This window comes from Lonchura striata, chromosome 21 (assembly GCF_050655825.1).
Source record: "Lonchura striata isolate lonStrDom1 chromosome 21, ASM5065582v1, whole genome shotgun sequence".
Taxonomy (NCBI): domain Eukaryota; kingdom Metazoa; phylum Chordata; class Aves; order Passeriformes; family Estrildidae; genus Lonchura; species Lonchura striata.
Window position 1 is genome coordinate 6,055,906 of NC_140723.1, and position 18,843 is coordinate 6,074,748.

The 18,843-nt window shown below is 46.5% G+C and overlaps 2 protein-coding genes and 1 pseudogene across 2 annotated transcripts; all 3 read right to left on the minus strand.

Annotated features, from left to right (window-relative positions):
- Positions 1 to 449: 449 nt before the first annotated feature.
- LOC110476773 (arylacetamide deacetylase-like 4) lies at positions 450 to 6,333 on the minus strand. The gene is made up of 4 exons (XM_077788159.2): positions 4,851 to 6,333; positions 2,837 to 3,053; positions 2,591 to 2,654; positions 450 to 1,627 (listed from the first exon to the last, which is right to left on the minus strand). The coding sequence occupies exons 1-4, from the start codon at positions 5,013 to 5,015 to the stop codon at positions 853 to 855; spliced, it is 1,221 nt and encodes a 406-aa protein (XP_077644285.2). The 5' UTR covers positions 5,016 to 6,333; the 3' UTR covers positions 450 to 852.
- Positions 6,334 to 6,494: 161 nt separating this feature from the next.
- On the minus strand, positions 6,495 to 9,503 carry LOC144247443 (arylacetamide deacetylase-like 4 pseudogene; annotated as a pseudogene).
- A 1,329-nt stretch (positions 9,504 to 10,832) lies between these two features.
- Positions 10,833 to 18,831, minus strand: LOC144247450 (arylacetamide deacetylase-like 4). The gene is made up of 4 exons (XM_077788243.2): positions 18,225 to 18,831; positions 15,893 to 16,109; positions 15,465 to 15,528; positions 10,833 to 14,726 (listed from the first exon to the last, which is right to left on the minus strand). The coding sequence occupies exons 1-4, from the start codon at positions 18,399 to 18,401 to the stop codon at positions 13,952 to 13,954; spliced, it is 1,233 nt and encodes a 410-aa protein (XP_077644369.2). The 5' UTR covers positions 18,402 to 18,831; the 3' UTR covers positions 10,833 to 13,951.
- Between the last annotated feature and the right edge of the window lie 12 nt (positions 18,832 to 18,843).

The following is an 18,843-nucleotide window of genomic DNA, read 5'->3' on the forward strand; positions in this document are numbered from 1 at the left end:
TAATATTGAACCTAACTGGCATGTTTTGACAAAGTTAAAAGTCTAATGACAAAATTTTGCTGAGCTCTTAAGCAGGGCATGAAATCTATCAAGCAGCTCTGCTAGAAAAGATGCTCGTGTTTCTACAAGCAAATGAGACCGATATCCAGATTATTAAAGATCCTCCAAGTATTAATAAGTATTAAATTCTGGAAGGATTACTGAAGTCTCTTGTGCATGATGTTGGTAAATATTATTGTCTATATTGATGTATAGTTGTGTTTAAGGGGTACAGCAGCCTCAAGTGACTGACCCTAATGTGGGTGAAACATTGCCCAGTAGTCCAGTGCTAAAACTGGGGCAGAAAGGGGCTCCAATCCTCCCTGTGTGCTGAGAAACATGGGTGATGTTGGCCATGGAACCTTTTGTTTGTTGTGCCCACAGTGACAGAGACCACGCTTGACACAGCATCATATTTCCTTATTGTTATATTTATTATTTTATTGTCAGTGGCTCATAACCCACTAACACCTGCTGGGTTTTATTCTCACACCACACACACCTGCTAACACACAGCTTCTCTTCACACACATATATTTTATTTTAAACAACTGGAACAAACCAGGATGCCCATTCAAAGAACTGTTCTTTACTAGCAGAGCTAAAGATAAGGGCTTGCAGCATGGTACAAGCTTGTATAAGGTTTGCATATTCCATTTTCCAACTAAAAGCTGGAATGAGGTTCTGATGAGCCTTGTTTATCATTGTTAATGGCTGCCCCTGATTCACTACCCTTAACCTGATATTAAATATCCTAAAAAGATATTTTCCTAGGTTGAGGCATGAACAGACTCATGGAATCTACGATGTTTACTATAAGCTTTTTAAGAAGTTAACAACCCTGTCCAATCCCCTTTTCCCAGATGGAAATGAGAAACCACAATAATCATATAGGCTTATGATTCCATGGAATCCATCTTCAAGGTGGTACCAGGTCACTGGAACCCCATTGTCCTCCAGCCTCTTCTTGTACAACAAGCCATCGTCCCGCAGCACGTCGTACTCGCAGGTCAGGATGAAAGACTCTGGCAGCTGGTGAACAACAGAGTCTTCAGCCAGCAGTGGGCACAGGTTGGGCTCACAGAATCTCTTCACTGTCTCGTAAACTTCAGCTATAAAATCAGTGGGCCTAAGTGGCTTCACACCTCTGACCTTAAATTCCTCAGGGATGTTGTCTGGACTCACCCACTTCCCGTACTTCAGCCTCATGTCTGGAGGAATATGAGAGCCCTCCAAGACCTCTTGCATGTGCAGCGCATCCCCGTTGAGGTAGAGCAAAGCAAAGAAAGCGGCACGTTCCCGGAATAGCAGAGGAACCCCTCGGTTTTGATGATAGGATGGCAAATTGAAGTCCAGCGCCTGAAGGCCTGGGTAGATCAGGATCTGAGCACGGAGCCTGGGCAGGTGTGAGCTGCCTGCCAGGCTCTGGCTGACAGCAGCTGCCAGGTTGCCCCCAGCGCTGTCCCCGCAGACGGCGACGCGCGCGGGATCCACGCCGTAGCGCTCCAGGTGCCGCAGGAAGTGCTGGGTGGCGCTCAGACAGTCTTCGTACGCAGCGGGGTATTTGTGCTCGGGGGCCAGGCGGTACCTGCCACACGGAGACGAGGAGAAGGAAATGTCAGTAGTAGTAACCAGGAAATGGTCTCCTATGCTGCTCTTCAGCCCTATCATTTTGGGGTGGCTTGGATCTAGGTTAGGATCCTCAGTGCCTCCAAAGAGCTGCTCCACTGTTTGGGGTTGTGGATAAACTGTAAATGGTGAGTTCAGTCACAAGGACTCACTGAAGTAGGATTGTCTTTGATTAACGATCTGAACAAGGAATTGAACAGCCCTGATTCTTAAGATTTTCTAAAGCCTTCTGAGTTAACATTCTGTTAGAGAACTTTCTCACACAATTTTCTGTAAACAACCTATTGTCTTGCATTCCTTCACAGAGGTGAAGAAACTTGGTGTACTGGTAGTTTGTCCAATGTCACTGGAGAGGTGGCACCATCACCCTCCAATCCACTGTCACCTTTGGAGAAGTATAAATACTGGTGTCAGAAAATAAACTCTCTCTTTTTTTACCTTTGCAATAGCAGCGGCTCGTGTCGTGCTTTCACATGTCCTGTAGTGACAGTTCTTAGTGATGGTGAAAACTCCCTCTATACTTCTGACAAGATTATTTAATAATTTTGTGCCTCTGCTTCCCATGTGTAAAATGGGAGTATTTCAGTGTGATTATTCTCTTTTCCCATAGTTCCCAATTGCTTGGAGCATCTTATTACATGTCCATATGTTCAGCACAAGGAAGACTTTTTTCACCTAAGTTTTTAATTGGTTTTTATAGATTTACTTAAGTGTGCCAAATATTTCCATTTGTATTTTTTTGGAGTATCTCTGTTAAGGGCTGCAAAATCTTCATTATCACTATTTTTCTCTTTATGAACTTGACTGAATCCCACAGAAATTCCTGTGGCAAAAAAGAACATCTCCAACACCAGCACAGCTCTGCTGTGGTCCCACAGCAACAATAATCTCCCAACTACAGACCTGGGTAGTGTTCACTTACTGCACAGACACAACCACTGAGTCACTCTCCCTGGAGAGGTAGCGGCACACCTTTTCATAGGTATCTGCAAAAGAAATATTGTTTTTAGTGCTTCACTCTGCTTTCAGACAGCCTAAGAAATGTCTGTTCCAAAAGGGCTTCAAACTTCATCCCAAACCACACGCTGAAACCACATCTTATTTCAAACTTCTAAAAAGATAAGAATATTCTTTCTACACTGCAAAGTTCCTCCAGGACGTATCTTACCAAGGCTTCCGAATACCCAGCCTCCTCCATGGAAGAAGAGGATGCCTCTCCTTGGCCCATCAGAGGTAGCTTTAGGCTGATAAACCCTCACAGGTACTTCATTAAACTGCAGATCCTGGATAAAGAGCTTTGGATCCAACCCTAGTTTCCGACCCTGTCGCACGTATCGGCCAAAAGTGATTTGGCTGCAAAGCCCAGTCTTCTCCAGAATCCTTCCCTGTTAAAGGTAAAAGACATTAAGGCATCTTTAAAAGTCAGGAGTTAGCCAGGATATAAAAACTCTGCATTGTACTTAGATCAAACTTATTTGGAGGAAGTTTTAAAGAAATACAGAACTCTGATTTGGAAATGAAACTATTTTCCCAAGTTCCCACCCCCTGCAGTCTGTAGAAAAATGTACTTGCACTACTCCAACCCAATGTCATTGTAATGTCACATCATAAATTTTATAAAGATCAGCCAAAGTGGTTGTCTTGGAGTACATATTTTAATTATCAGCATTGTCCTGCACACATTTGTGCTCGTTCTTGTTTCACTTATACTTGATAACAAGAATGAAATACCATATGTAGGAACATATTTCTTCATTGCTGAAACGAATATTCATTAATTAGACCATAAAACTCAGTGAATAAAAAGAGCCGAGCTGTGTTGTGCAAGGTAGTTACTGCTTGTTATTTGCACAGCAGAGCTACTGAGTAAAATGAAGTTCCTTCCTTTCCCAAAGCTCTTGCAAAGCTAAAATATAAATCTGATGTAACAAGTGAACAAACAAGAAACTGGGAATCAAACAGTTACAATTCCCTGGCTGAACAAGATCCCTCCTTTTAATGCCCAGTGAGTTTCTCTTGTCACCTGCTAGTGGGGTTCAGGATTGCTGGGCAGCTTTGTCAGTAAATTTAATTTACGGAGGATGTAAATGGCTTAAGAATCTGTGTGGAGGAAAACAAAGTCTGTGCAATAGCAGGGGTGATGTCTGTGGCTAAAGAAATGACAAAACTGAAGATTTTAAGAAATTCAAAGACAGCAAGTAACAGAGGCAGAGCTGAGGAGGGCTCTAATGCCGTTTATGCAACACTGCCAAAAAGAGTCCAGGGATTAAGCAAAGCAGCCCTAACCAGATTGTGTGCCATAAATGTCAGCCGCGGCAGGAGCAGCGGAAGGGCTGCAGCTTTCCTTGGACAAGGTGATTTCGCCTGGAGGTGCGGGAAGCTATCACGCAAAACACCAGCCCGGCCCCGGACTGGAGGCTGCCATCAGCCGGTCGCAATCTCCGCTAACACGCCCCAGGCACGTCCCTGAACCGGGAGCGGGGTTTGCCCGCGATATGGGCAGTGTTCCCCGCAGCAGCCCGGCAGGAGGGTGCCCGGGGCGGCATCCTCGCCAGGGGATGCTCGGGGCAGTGTTTGGGTCGGCGGTGCCCGGGCGGCATCCTCGATAGGGGATGCTCAGGGCAGCGTTTGGGCCGGCGATGGCATCCTCGCCAGGGGATGCTCGGGGCAGTGTTGGGGTCGGCGATGGCATCCTCGACAAGGAGATGCTCGGGGCAGTGTTGGGGCCGGCGATGGCATCCTCACCAGGGGATGCTCGGGGCAGTGTTGGGGCCGGCGATGGCATCCTCACCAGGGGATGCTCGGGGTGCTGTTCGGGTCGGCGGTGCCCGGGGCGGCATCCTCGACAGGGGATGCTCAGGGCAGCGTTTGGGCCGGCGATGGCATCCTCGCCAGGGGATGCTCAGGGCAGTGTTGGGGCCGGCGATGGCATCCTCGCCAGGGGATGCTCGGGGTGCTGTTCGGGCCGGCGGCGCAGCATCCTCGACCGCAGTGTCCGGATCGCGGCTGCCCCTGCAGTGTCCTTATCGGTGGCTACCCCGGGGCACAACCCGATCGCGGGGGCTCCCCGCATCCCCTCCCCATGATGCGGCACCGCCGGCATCCCATGGGGACAGCGGGGACACGCGGAGCCTGCCCCCAGCTCCCCCACCGCCTCCCGCGGGTCTCCCCGACCCACTCACCAGCGCGGCGGTGCCGAGCAGCACGGTCAGCACCAGGCGCAGCTTGGCCGGCTGGTTCACCCCGGGCGGGATGTCGTAGCCGGGCAGGCCGAGCAGCAGCGCGGCCGCCGCCAGCGCCGCCAGGGGCAGGAGCAGCAGCAGCAGCAGCGCGGGCAGCAGCGCCATGGCCCGGCCGCGGCCCCGCGGGGCTCCCCGGCAGCGCTGGGCAGAGCCGCGGCCCCGTCACGGCCCGAGTGCGGCCGCTCCGCAAAGCCGGCGCAGGGGTCATGGTGCGGGCGGCCGGGGGGAGCCGCGCGGAGCGGCCGAAGGCGCCGGCCGGGTAATCTCGGTTCAAGGAGGCCCGGCGTGACCTGCGCGCGGTACCGCGGAACGGACGGGCCCGGCGCCGCCCCCGCCCCGCCGCCCGCCGCCCTCCGTTCCGCCGGCCGCCGCTCCGCCGCTCCGCCGCTCCGCCGGCCGCCGCTCCGCCGCCCCGCCGCTCCGCCGCTCCTCCGCTCCGCCGCCCGCCGCTCCTCCGCTCCTCCGCTCCTCCGCTCCTCCGCCCCGCCGCTCCTCCGCTCCGCCGGCCGCCGTTCCGCCGGCCGCCGCTCCTCCGCTCCGCCGGCCGCCGCTCCGCCGCTCCTCCGCTCCTCCGCTCCGCCGCTCCTCCGCTCCGCCGGCCGCCGCTCCTCCGCTCCTCCGCTCCTCCGCTCCTCCGCTCCGCCGCTCCTCCGCTCCTCCGCTCCTCCGCTCCTCCGCTCCTCCGCTCCGCTCCGCCGCTCCGCCGCTCCTCCGCTCCGCCGTCCCGCCGCCCGGGCTCGGGGAAGGGCTGCCCTGCCCTTCCTCACGGGGATCTGAAGGGATGCCCTTCCGCACGGGGACACAAGGGAAGCCAGCATTTGTTTTTGTGAATGGTTCTCTGTTGGAACTCAAAATGGCCCTCAGACATTTTTAGAGGTTCCAGGCCTTGGTTTCTGATATATCTCTATTTTAGACCCTGACAGGTAGCTGGAAACAGCTGTGGCTTTGAGTTTGAGCCATGGAATGAGTTACCAACTTTGGAGGTGGAACAAGCAGTCACAAAAGGTTAGATAATAGAGTAAAAGTAGTTACAAAACAGAGGGGAAATTTTTTAACACTTGTACGGGGGGGTTTTTACTTTGTACATGGGGGTCAGAAGTTCTAAGATGGAGGAAAGTGGGCTGATCCTGTTCTTCTTCTTCTTCCTTGCCTCCATGTTCTTGGTGATGTTGGCACTCACAGATTGGTTTACAGTAGAAAAGCACCATTTAATATAGGCAGTAGACATTGGGGGAAAACTATAAACATGTAATATGTAATATATCATATAAAAGATAGCAGCAGCCGTGGGTGGGAGGAGAGAAGAAGAAGACAGCAGACAGGGAGGATGTCAGGGTGTGTGTGTGCCTCTGCCCAGGCCGCTGACCAAGCAGCCACAGCCTGAGAAGACAATCTTTTAGATAACTCACAATAAACTGCCTTGAGACCGAACAACAAGAGCCTGCACAGTTTTTCTTTGGAATCACGGGTGGGAGGAGAAATTTCACCACCACATGGGACCCCAGAGCAAGGCTGGGGTTCCCACAGTTCTGCTTTTCTCAGCCCTGTAGGTTTTTGGCTTTTTTTTTTTTCCTGAGGATCTCCTCCAGACGAGGAGCGATGGGCGTATACTAAAACGCAAGTTTCACCCCAACATGTAGAACTTCTTTACATTGAGAGTGACAGTGCCCACAGAGGGTGTGGAGTTTCCCTCTCTGGAGACATTTGAAGCACACCTTGATGTATTCCTACTTCACCTGCTCCAGGTGACCCTGCCTTGGTGAGGGATTGCACTGGATGATCTCCAGAGATCATTCCCAGCCGTAGCAATTCTGTGATTTTCATGTCCTCAGTCTGGCCGTTCTGATTGTGCTCACTGCTGTTCTTCCATGCTTCCATCAGCAGAGTGTAATGAAGCATCATGTCAGGGAAAACAGTGTCTCATCCTGTAAATAAAACTCAAGCCATGGAGAAAACCACAAATTGACAGATTCTAGCACAGAATCACAGCACAGATTCTGCAAAAGTTAATACTGGGGGACACCCTTTGGAAGAACATGAAAGCATTTTCCTTCATATTCTCTAAGCTGTAGCTTTCAGTACACACAGACCAAGAGCCCAGTTCACTGATCCTTCTTGCTTTTCTAAAACCTGATGTCAGCATTTCATTTCAACACTATATCCTACCCTCTGTGAGAATAATGGAGACTTTCCAAAATTAAGAAGGACTTTGTAGATCTACAATTATTTCAAAATCAGAGCAGCCCTTACTTGCCTCCAGCTAGGTGTGCCCCAGCAACTCTGGCCTTGCACTGCTACTTTTGCAGCCATGGAATATTTGCTCTATCTCCTCACTGAGATCTTGATCTCTGCCTATTTGTCCAGAGCTTTCCCTCCAGCTCACTATCTACCTAGCTTATACTTTTTAGCTAAATTAAGTCATGCTTTGGAGCTTATCAAATGGACATCACAAATAAGCTGGCTATAGAGAAAAACATTTAATCCAAATCATTTCACATAGATTATTTGTATAGAAGTAAATAATTTAGTAATTAAAGACAAGGAATCAATCAGATGCCAACTTGGAAAAAACCACAGCACGTAGAAAAGTTGTACTGTAAAATGTTTGAACTGTCAGGAGTCTCACAAGGAAAAGATCTGTGTTGATTTTAAGCTCATGGATCTCAGAAATAGTATTTTACACATCAAAAGGTATCACATTCTTGCAGAGCAGCACTACCTGAAGTGTGAGAACCTAAGCAGAGTCATTAGTGGGAGAAGCATAACGAGGGAGAGTTCTTTCTACAGGCCTTTTATAAATTCAACAACCCTGTCCAATCCCCTTTTCCCAGATGGAAATGACAAAGCATAATAATCAAATAGGTTTACGATTCCATGGAATCCATCTTCAAGGTGGTACCAGGTCACTGGAACCCCGTTGTCCTCCAGCCTCTTCTTGTACAACAAGCCATCGTCCCGCAGCACGTCGTACTCGCAGGTCAGGATGAAAGATTCTGGCAGCTGCTGGATGATTGTGTCTTCAGCCAGCAGTGGGCACAGTGTGGGCTCACTGATTCTTTTTACCTTCTCAAAAACTCCAGGCTTGAATTCACAGGGCTTGGGTGGTTTGTAGCCTCTGACCTTAAATTCCTCAGGGATGTTGTCTGGATTCACCCACTTCCCATACTTCAGCCTCATGTCTGGAGGAATATGAGAGCCCTCCAAGACCTCTTCCAGATTTGATGCGTCCCCTTGCACGTACTGCAAAGAATAAAAAACAGCACGTTCCCGGAGTAGCAGAGGAACCCCTCGGTTTTGTTGGTAGGATGGCAAATTGAAGTCCAGCGCCTGAAGGCCTGGGTAGATCAGGATCTGAGCACGGAGCCTGGGCAGGTGTGAGCTGCCTGCCAGGCTCTGGCTGACAGCAGCTGCCAGGTTGCCCCCAGCGCTGTCCCCGCAGACGGCGACGCGCGCGGGATCCACACCGTAGCGCTCCAGGTGCCGCAGGAAGTGCTGGGTGGCGCTCAGACAGTCTTCGTACGCAGCGGGGTATTTGTGCTCGGGGGCCAGGCGGTACCTGCCACACGGAGACAGCAAACGTGACAGCAGAAATGTCATTAGTGTAAATACAGACTTTCTACAGCATCCTGGTGCTCCTTGTGTTGGAGTAATTTTTCCCTCAGAAAAAAACTCCATGAAGGTATTTTTATCTACTAAGCACGTATTTGTCCAATAAATCATCACAGACAAGTGATAGCCATAGGATGGGGCTGCAAGAACATAGCATAGTTGGGTATTCCAAGAGCAGCCTTGATTACAAATTAAGTGATGCAACTTCATTTTCTCATTTTAGCGTAGACTGCATCTGGTTTGTGGATTAAGTAATTTAATCAACCTGCATCTCACCGTTATTTGGGGTATTTAATTTTTATAATTATATTTTCTTTATTTAAATAACTGGGACAGTTATATTTTTCAGTATTAGTAGTATTAATAGTATTAATTATTAGTATTATTACTTACTAGCTTTTGATTCTCACTTGAAGTTCACAAGAAAGCTCTTTGAAGCTCACAAGGTAATTGCACCTATTTAAATGGATTAGTGAATTGTCACCTTCTGAGTTGGTTTGTTAGTCATTTCTCAACACATTGGAACTCTCTACTGGAAAGCATTCCTTGGTTTTGTGTGGTGCCAGCATATGTTGGGACACACATGGACCTTACTGTGGGCTGTGTCTGCACTATTAGCTGATGGAGCAGGGAGAGAAATGAAAAACAAACATCCCCCTTGAAATTCGGTCTGGACACTTGGGAAAATCATAGAAAATGCTGAGTTGGAAGGGACCCATGAGGATCATGGTATCCAGATCCTAAAGAGGAGCATTCCCACCAGCTGCACATCCTTGCAGTGCTGAGAGACAACAAGAGGCAAAAAGGCTTCTCAGGGGCAGCTGGCTGTAACTCACCCCACGGACACCACCAGCGAGCCGCTTTCCTTGGCAATGTACTGGCAGATCCTTTCATGGGTATCTGGAACACATTGAAGGATGTTTTACTGCCCACAAATAATCCAGCTCCCCTCTCCCCTCTCCCCCAGCCCGCTGTCTTCACAGCTCTGGATGGGAAAGCCCAGCCAGAGTTCAGCTTTCCAGTGGCTGCAGATTATATAACTTCTCTAATTAATTTTTAATTAATTGTTCTAATTCACCATAACTAGTATATTAATTATAAGCAGTGTTCTAGTCTTAAATCACTTTTAGGCAGCATGTAGCTAACTTTCTTTACACAGACTTCGTTGGGAGAATCAATGAAACTTTAAAAAGTCTTCCCAAACTAAGAGTGATATGCTTCAAAGAACAAGGCCTGGGAGAGGGTGTGTATTGTTGAAATTGGATACAAGGAGGGCAGAATTTATGGACTATAAGGACATTTTGTAGAAGCAAGAATATAAACAAGGAGCTAAAAAAAGACTCTGTATATGTATATTGGGAAGCCCTTACTGGAGGAAAAATACACTAAAAAGAGTGAAGAGGATAGAATACCAATTTACGAAAGAGAATTCATGAGCATTAATTTGTTTGCTAAAAGTATATAAACGGGTGGAAAAGTTTTGCATCAGCATCTGTGTGGAGGCCGGAATAGTTTCGGCCACGTACACACAGTGGCTAGCGTGGCAAGTGTCAGAACTCAGAATGTTCCTCAGACATTTTTAGAGGTTCCGGGTCCAGGTCAGAAGCACTTGAGACCCTGGCAGGCAGCTGGAAACAGCTGTGATTTTGGATTTGAGCCATGGAATGATTTACCAACCTTGCAGGAAGAACAAGAAGTCACAAAAGTTTAGATGTTATAGTAGAAGTAGTCACAAAGTAAAGGGAAGAATTTTTGAGTGGTGTACAGGGGGTTTTAAGTCATGTACAGGGGGGTTTTGGTTTTGTACATGGGGGTCAGAAGTTTTAAGATGGAGGGATTTGGGCCTATCCTGTCCTCCCTCTTTCTTCTTCCTTACCTCCATGTTCCTGGTGATGTTGGCACTCATGGATTGGTTTAGAGTAGAAAAGCACCATTTACTATAGGTAGTAGGCATTGGGGGAAAAACTGTAACCATGTAACTTGTAATGTCCCATATAAAAGACAGCAGCAGCCCTGGGCGGGGAGAGAAAAAGCAGTCGGAGTCAGAGAGGATGTCAGGGTGTGTGTGTGCCTCTGCCTGAGCTGTGAGCAAACCACAGCAGCCCCAGAAGAAAATCTTTTAGATAACTTGCAATAAACTGCCTTGAGACCGAACAACAGAGACTGCTGAGCCTTTCTTTGGAAGCTCGGGTTGGAGGAGAGACTTTTCCACCACACGGAGCCGCCTTTGACCTAGGGTGGGCTTTGGAAGCGAGGTCAGTACTGGGGTGCCCGGGCCACACTGGGCTGCACCGGGCTGCACCGGGCTGCATTGGGCTGCATTGGGCTGCACCGGGCCGTACCGAGGCTGCAGCAGATCCAGCCGCCGCCGTGGAACAGCAGCACAGCAGCGCGTGGGCGCGCAGCCGGAGCGTGTGGCCGGTACAGCCGCACGGGCACGTTGCCGAACCGCGCATCCTCCTGCCGCACCCCCGGCATCGGGCCCGGCCTCCGCCCGGAGAACACGAGGCGCCTGAAGGCCAGGCTGCTGCACAGCTCCATCTTCTCAAAAATCCTGCCCTGTTGGGAGAGGGAGGACAGCCGGGGTGAGCTGAGGAGAGATGGAGCACAGACGGCCCTGAGGGGGCACCCGGTGATGGGGAGCCAGGAGAAGGGAGAGGTGTGTGAGGGGCACCAGGAGAGGAGCAGTTGGTGAGGGACACTCATTGAAGGGGAGCCTGGTGAGGGGCAATTGGTGAAGGAGCTCCTGGAGACTGAAGGGCAATTGGTCACAAATTGGTCACTGATGAGGGGCAATTGGTGAAGGAGCTCCTGGAGAGTGGGAAGGGGCTCCTGTAGAGTGAAGAGCAATTGGTCACAAATTGGTCACTGGTGAGGGGCAATTGGTGAAGGAGCTCCTGGAGAGTGAAGGGCAGTTGGGGAAGGGGCTCCTGGTGAGGGGTAGCTGGTGAGGGGGCACCTGGAGAAGAGCAGTTGGTGAGGGACACTCATTGAAGGGGAGCCTGGTGAGGGGCAATTGGTGAAGGAGCTCCTGGAGAGTGAAGGGCAATTGGTCACAAATTGGTCACTGGTGAGGGGCAATTGGTGAAGGAGCTCCTGGAGACTGAAGGAGAGGTGGTGAAAAGGCTCCTGGAGAGTGAAGAGCAATTGGTCACAAATTGGTCACTGGTGAGGGGCAATTGGTGAAGGAGCTCCTGGAGAGTGAAGAGCAATTGGTCACAAATTGGTCACTGATGAGGGGCAATTGGTGAAGGAGCTCCTGGAGAGTGAAGAGCAATTGGTCACAAATTGGTCACTGGTGAGGGGCAATTGGTGAAGGAGCTCCTGGAGAGTGAAGGGCAATTGGTCACAAATTGGTCACTGATGAGGGGCAATTGGTGAAGGAGCCCCTGGAGAGTGAAGGGCAGTTGCTGAAAAGGCTCCTGGAGAGTGAAGAGCAATTGGGGAAGAGGATCCTGGAGAGTGAAGAGCAATTAATCACAGGGCTCTTGGTGAGGGAGGCCTTGCCAATGCTCCCAAGTGTCTCTCAGGCCACTAAGGTTTCTGTTTTTGTCTTCTTAAAAAGCATCCAGTCTCCCATTAGTGGTACTTCCATTACCCAGCCTCCCACGTTACTGGAGAGCCCCAAGGATGACCTCAAAACATCATGTGTGCTTAGCTAAAGCAGAAATCAAAGCAATCTCAGTTTTTATAAATATTTAATATTAAATTTAATTAGGGAAACACAGCTGATAAAGCTTAGGCTCTAATGGTTGACTTAATCCTTATGTAATAGGGAAAATCTGACTGAAGTCTAATAGAAATTATTTTCCAAAAGCTGTCCTCTCAAGTCAGCCCCTAGCAGAGAAGAGCCATCATTTAAGCCTTGATGGAGCTGGCAGGATTCTGGTATTTACACGCAGAACAAAATTAACATCTAACAATGTTTCTTGCAAAAGTTGCAGCAGAGTTACTCACCAGAGTAGATGAAACAATCAAAACAGCAACAATAAGTCGAAGTTTTCCGGGATTGCTCACTCCAGGAGGGATGTTGCAATTGGCATACTCAGTTTGAATTGTTCTTATGATTGCTGATATGAATGAAGCAACAAAAATCACCAGCAGTAGCACTGGCAGTAGATAAAAAAATGCCATTTCACGTATCTAGAGGTGATGTGTCTTCACACCTATCTGTGAATTGGCTTTTTCAGGTAACAGCAAGGCCTGGAGCAGTCCCAATTGCAAGAGCTCTCTCAGGTGTTGCACATTTTAAAGTCCTTGGAAATGTTGTGCAATGTGCCAGCAGTTATCACATTGGAGAAGAGTCAATGTGTTTAATTTCCTGTTTATCTTTATGATAATTGTGGGACTGATAAAGGGTCTGGTATTGAATAGGGAATTCTTGGATTGTGGATGATAACAGTGAGTGCTCAGAGACTGAAGTTGAGTCCTGGATTAAGTTCTAGTCTATGACAGAGAGCCAGCAAATGTGGGGATTAAATTATCCCTTGCAACTCATCTGCAGCCAGGACATTCGAAATTCACTTCCTGCATTGTGGGCATGCTTTACATAGTTTGGAATGCATCCCTTTAACAGGGACATTTAGAAAAGAAAATGGGAAGAAGGAAGGGGTGGGGGGCAAAAGGTAAGTAACAAGCTCTGCAAAAGTAAATGCATCAGTCCTATTTTGTTGTTAGATTATTTGGGGCTTGAAGCTACCTTGGCTAGACCTAGTGTCCCTGCTCATGGCAGGGCTTTGGAATGAAATGAGCTTTAATGTTCCTTCCAACCCAAACCATTCTGTGATTCTAGGATTCCATTCAAGCACAAGTTTTTCAGCATACACATATGTTTGATAAACATAAGAAAACACTTAAAACATTTTTACCATTGTAATTTAAACAAAGCTGTCAATAGAGTATTTCTGATGGGAACAGTTGCAATTCTAAAAGTCAAGTCCATGAATGTGACATCAGTTTTTGAGTATAAAATACTAGCCAACAGACATCTTCAAATTTGGAATCTTAAACCCAGGTGCTACGTGTAGCAGAGAGTACAGGCTGTGCACTATAGCACTGTAGTGTCAGTGTCTTTCTCCTTTGCCAAAATACACACTTCTAGGAAGAATGAAATCATCGAGTGTAATTGAATAAAACAGATCAGACCAGATGTCAGCTTAAAATTTTACTGCAACTTTTGCATATATGTACTGAGAGAGCAGCACTTGTACTGGACAAGGGTCATCCAAACAGATTATTAAAATAGGCAGATTGCACATAGGCTACTTCAAACAGCACTAAAAGAAACTATTCTTGCAATGTCTTTTATGATGATCATACTGGCATAAATGCTTATTAACAAATTCTCCTATATGGACTTCTTATATGGAATTTAGAAGCATAAAAGACCACGGAAATTTGTCAGTTCTTACAGAAAAAAAGGAAAAATGTTGCTATAAGCTTCTTAGAAAATTCACAATATTGTCAAGGCCCCTTTTCCCAGATGGAAATGACAACCAGTCACTATTAAATGAGTTTATGATTCCATGGAATCCATCTTCAAGGTGGTACCAGGTCACTGGAACCCCGTTGTCCTCCAGCCTCTTCTTGTACAACAAGCCATCGTCCCGCAGCACGTCGTACTCGCAGGTCAGGATGAAAGATTCTGGCAGCTGCTGGATGATTGTGTCTTCAGCCAGCAGTGGGCACAGGTTGGGCTCACAGAATCTCTTCACTGTCTCAAAAACTTCAGTTGTGCAGTCAAGCAGCACACGTGGTTTGTAGCCTCTGACCTTAAATTCCTCAGGGATCTTGTCTGGACTCACCCACTTTTTATACTTTAATTTAATATCTATAGGAATATGGGAACCTTCCAAGACCTCTTCCAGTTTTATGGCATTTCCATTTAGGTACTGCAGCATGTAGAAAGCGGCGCGTTCCCGGAATAGCAGAGGAACCCCTCGGTTTTGTTGGTAGGATGGCAAATTGAAGTCCAGCGCCTGAAGGCCTGGGTAGATCAGGATCTGAGCACGGAGCCTGGGCAGGTGTGAGCTGCCTGCCAGGCTCTGGCTGACAGCAGCTGCCAGGTTGCCCCCAGCGCTGTCCCCGCAGACGGCGACGCGCGCGGGATCCACGCCGTAGCGCTCCAGGTGCCGCAGGAAGTGCTGGGTGGCGCTCAGACAGTCTTCGTACGCAGCGGGGTATTTGTGCTCGGGGGCCAGGCGGTACCTGCCACACCGAGACGGGTGTAAGAGAAGGAAATACGAGTTCTAAATGTATTGCTAAAGTCCTGCAACCAGGAATACCCTGATTTCTGTAGTTTCAGTTCTCTCCATGGGATTGCCATCAATGAGATTAGGTGGTGCAGGTTATTTTGTTATGATATCATCTGCTTATGATGTCTCTTAGGTCTTATACATCACAGGAGTACTCAGCTGCCAATTAAATGTAGGTTTTATTGACAATAATTTAGTTATTTCTGCTTCAGTTTTTCATGGGTTAGACGCAAATGACTTCTGGTTTATATCTTTGTTACGTAATGTTACGTTATATATCCTTGTAATCTGAACCATTATGCTAGTATTTTGATAATGTATTAACTTCTCATTCACACTGTGCTTCTCTAAGCATCAAGCAGGCTTTCCTTGAATAAATGTTAAGGAGCTCATATAGCTTACTATCTGTTTACAATCAGTTTTGTGTTTGGAATTTGAAAATATTCATTCAGAACTTCATTTTCCAACTAGATATCCCGAAGTGTAATTTGTGATGTAATCAGACAGTGAACACAGCCCAAGTGAGTCTTCAGTGTCTCCAAGGAACAGCAGATGAAGTGGTAAATCACATACTCGAGAAGCCCCACAGAGACATTTCTGTGAGGAGGATTGTAGCTATGACTGGGGGACAGGAGGTGATATTTACACTGTAGGAAATAATCTCTCAAAATCAGCATGAGCAAAGACTCACCCCACAGATACAACCACAGATTCACTTTCTCTGGCAATAAAGCGGCACAGCTCTTCGTGGGTCTCTGAAAGAGATTTGGTGGGGTTTGGGTTTAGGTTGGGGTGCATTTTCTCTCCAGAGAAGAGATGTTATCTATTGGAGAAATCAAAGAATTGCAAGAAGGAAATGCTCTCTGCTTTTCCCTTCTGCTTCCTACAAAGCTCCTCAGTTCTTTTGTACCTCCTCATCTTCCTATTTCAGTATTTTTCCCCTTATATCATTGTCCTGTATGAAAAATCACAGATGCCTTCTTCTGGCAGCAAGAATTACAAGATTGAACCTGTGGTTATATTCAAAGTTTGCAACTGCCACAGATCAAGAAACAACCAACTTTATTATTTATGAAATATGTATTTCTTTAATTGAAATATTTCTGCTAGATATCTTACCAATGCTTCCAAATACCCATCCTCCTCCATGAAAAAACATAACTGCTCTCCTTTGGCTGGCAGATGGAGCCTTAGGCTGGTAAATCCTTACAGGCACTTTCTCAAACAATAGATCCTTGATGAAGAGCTTTGGGTCCGCCCCCGGAGTCTTTCTGCTTTGCATGTACCGCACAAAGCTCACCTGAGTGCAGATGCCAAGGTTTTGCAAAATCTTTCCCTGTTCAAAGGTAAAGAGAACAGAGACCTCACTCAAGAGACCCTGTATTTTCCAAAGGGAAGGAACAGTGTGCACAGTAAACTCATGGTGCACAAGTCATGTATTTTTAAGACAGTAATAAACTAAGAGAGTAGTTGTACAGGTGTAGGAGAAAACGGAATGAGTAACAGCAACATCAGGAGGGGCTATGAGAGAGTTACAAGAACAAAACCCTAAACAATGCAACATTAACAGATTGGTGAGATAGATTCCTCTGCTTCCTCAGCAGGTCCTTTACCTAACATTGAGAGCAAGTTTGGTTTTCACTGGTTATTCTATCCTTCCCCCCCAGATGATGTGAAAACATAGCAAAAGATGATCATTCTGCTGCTGATTTTCATGGCAGACACTTGCCCAAAGTAGAGTTGACTAAGTTAAGAATATGTTTGATAATTGCTTTTTGATCCATTTCCTAAGTCTCACTGATGTGTGCCATGCACTGATGAGAAAATCCTGACATATTTAGTAGAAATGAACTTCTGTTCACTCTCTGTGCCATAGGGTTATTCATGCCAGGTACCAGAAAATGAACACAAATCAGAGCTACTACTCCAACATAACTGCATAAATAAAAGGCATATCCTCTGTTTTGAAATGCTTTGTCCAGCCATGCCAGTCAGTACTTCCCTCCTTAGCAATATTTGGATCAAGTTCATAATACTCAAGATTCTGGTATGAATATTTCTTATTAGACAGCCACATTTGCATGGATTGTCAGTAGTGTCATAACTCTCAATATATTTATCAACAAAAGGCCCTTTTTTCAGCAATTCCAGATATTCATAAAATTCTCCATGCCTGATCTTGAGGTAAGGTTTCTTGAAGAAACTAAGACATTTTGCAATGTATTGATTTTATTTTTTTACAGAAACTAGTCTTAGTGTCTCCAGTTGTATGATAAATTGATTTATTCTTTTTTATTTGCTATTTTCCAAGCAGGAATGAACAATACCAAGGATATTTTAACTTTCATATTCAACTTGTTTGTTTTCTTTCATCCTGTGTTACTTACATTGCAGCATACAATGCTGGTTTATGGTGGGCAGTGGATTGATGATTAAAAGAGAACTGGCTTTTCCAGCTGCTTAAGTGATGTTATCTCTTTGTAATTACAACTTCTGTGCAGCCAAAGCATGAGAATATATACCTAAAATTCTTTACTGTGGTTGACCATAACCTACAGTATTTCTGACAGAGAATTCTTTCTCTTTGTTTTCATTTAAAAATTTTAAATAGCTTGTATCTCTTTAATTAAATTAATTTAGTAAATATATGCACAACCTTTGTTACCTCCTGTCTAATGCCATGTCTCATCAGAGCATCCCTACACCTGTCATTACATAGAAATAGCTGTGATTCAGTGAGCTCCTCTGTCAGCAGAGCTCACCAGATGTTGAGTGCTGCTCTTGGAGGCTGATTACCTTCCCACGCTTTTACAAGCTGCTTCACCTGGAGAAGTTGGGCTGGTCAGAGCCCCTCATTCCCACCACACAATCCTGCAGGAGTTATATAAATGTGCTTTGGGCAGAAGAATTCCTTCAGCTCCTCTTGGGCAACGTTACATAATTTTGTCACTTGTGTGACAGAAACTTTTCCTTCCCAAGGCCAATTCTGAAATGTTCAGCTTCTCACTTCATATCCAAAATAAATACAGAATTGTCATCCCCATGCCCATGAGAACCTTGAAAGCACGAACCAGAGACATCTGGTATAGTCTGAACCAAGAATGGAAATACAAATGATCCTACATGGATAAACATTTATAAATCAAATCATTGCTAGGTCAGCTCGAGTCAGAGCAGAAGCACAGTCAGACTTTCACACACTTGTGTTAAGGCAGCATTTAGGTACTGCTAAAATAGAGCTGGGCAGGACTGGATTAGAGCAGTGCAGTATCAGAAGTCTGGCAAAAATTTCTTTAGCAGCACTCAGCTCAATAAAACATACAGCATGACAGCAGTGCCCTGCTCTGCTCTCCAGAACATAATTCCATGCAGGTTTCTAGCATGATAGTAAATTTAAAATCTACAGGTTCACTGTTCTTCACCCCCCAGAAATCACACCAGGTTCACTTACCACCACAGCTGTGAATATTAAAATTATATGAATGATTCGGAGCTTTGCAGGCTGATTCACTCCAGGAGGAATTTCTGAGTTGGAAAAATCAAAATTAATTGCCCCTATGACCAACAGTATAAATGCAGCAAGAAAACCAGTTAAGAATAGCACCAGCACTGTGAGTACAGCTGCCATTTTGCTGAACTGCAGTGATCTAACATGTCTTTGATTTGACTTTCCAATATATATTTGTCTTGTTACTTCCTGATTCTTTGTTAATCTTCCTGCTCTTTGTTTGCTCCAGTAAAAACCTTTCTCCTCTCTTTCACAAATACATTAACTGGTATCTTTCCCTCTCCCACTTTCTTTTTCCCCCCATTCCTGTTATCTCACAAAAGATAAGTTGATCAAAGTCCTTGATTTGTTAGTAGACTTATGCCAGCAGCATTTTGGAATTTTTGCAAGAAACCAGTGCTTAGCTGGGAGAAGGGTGTTAAGAATGAACTGCACTAGCTGGAGGTGGAAAATGGACAGTGGGCATTTGTGTGCTTTGAGTTTGTTGCACTACAAAACACCCACCTGAAGAGCTTCCTCAGGAGTGGGAACCTGCACATGATGATTGTCACTCAGAAGGACC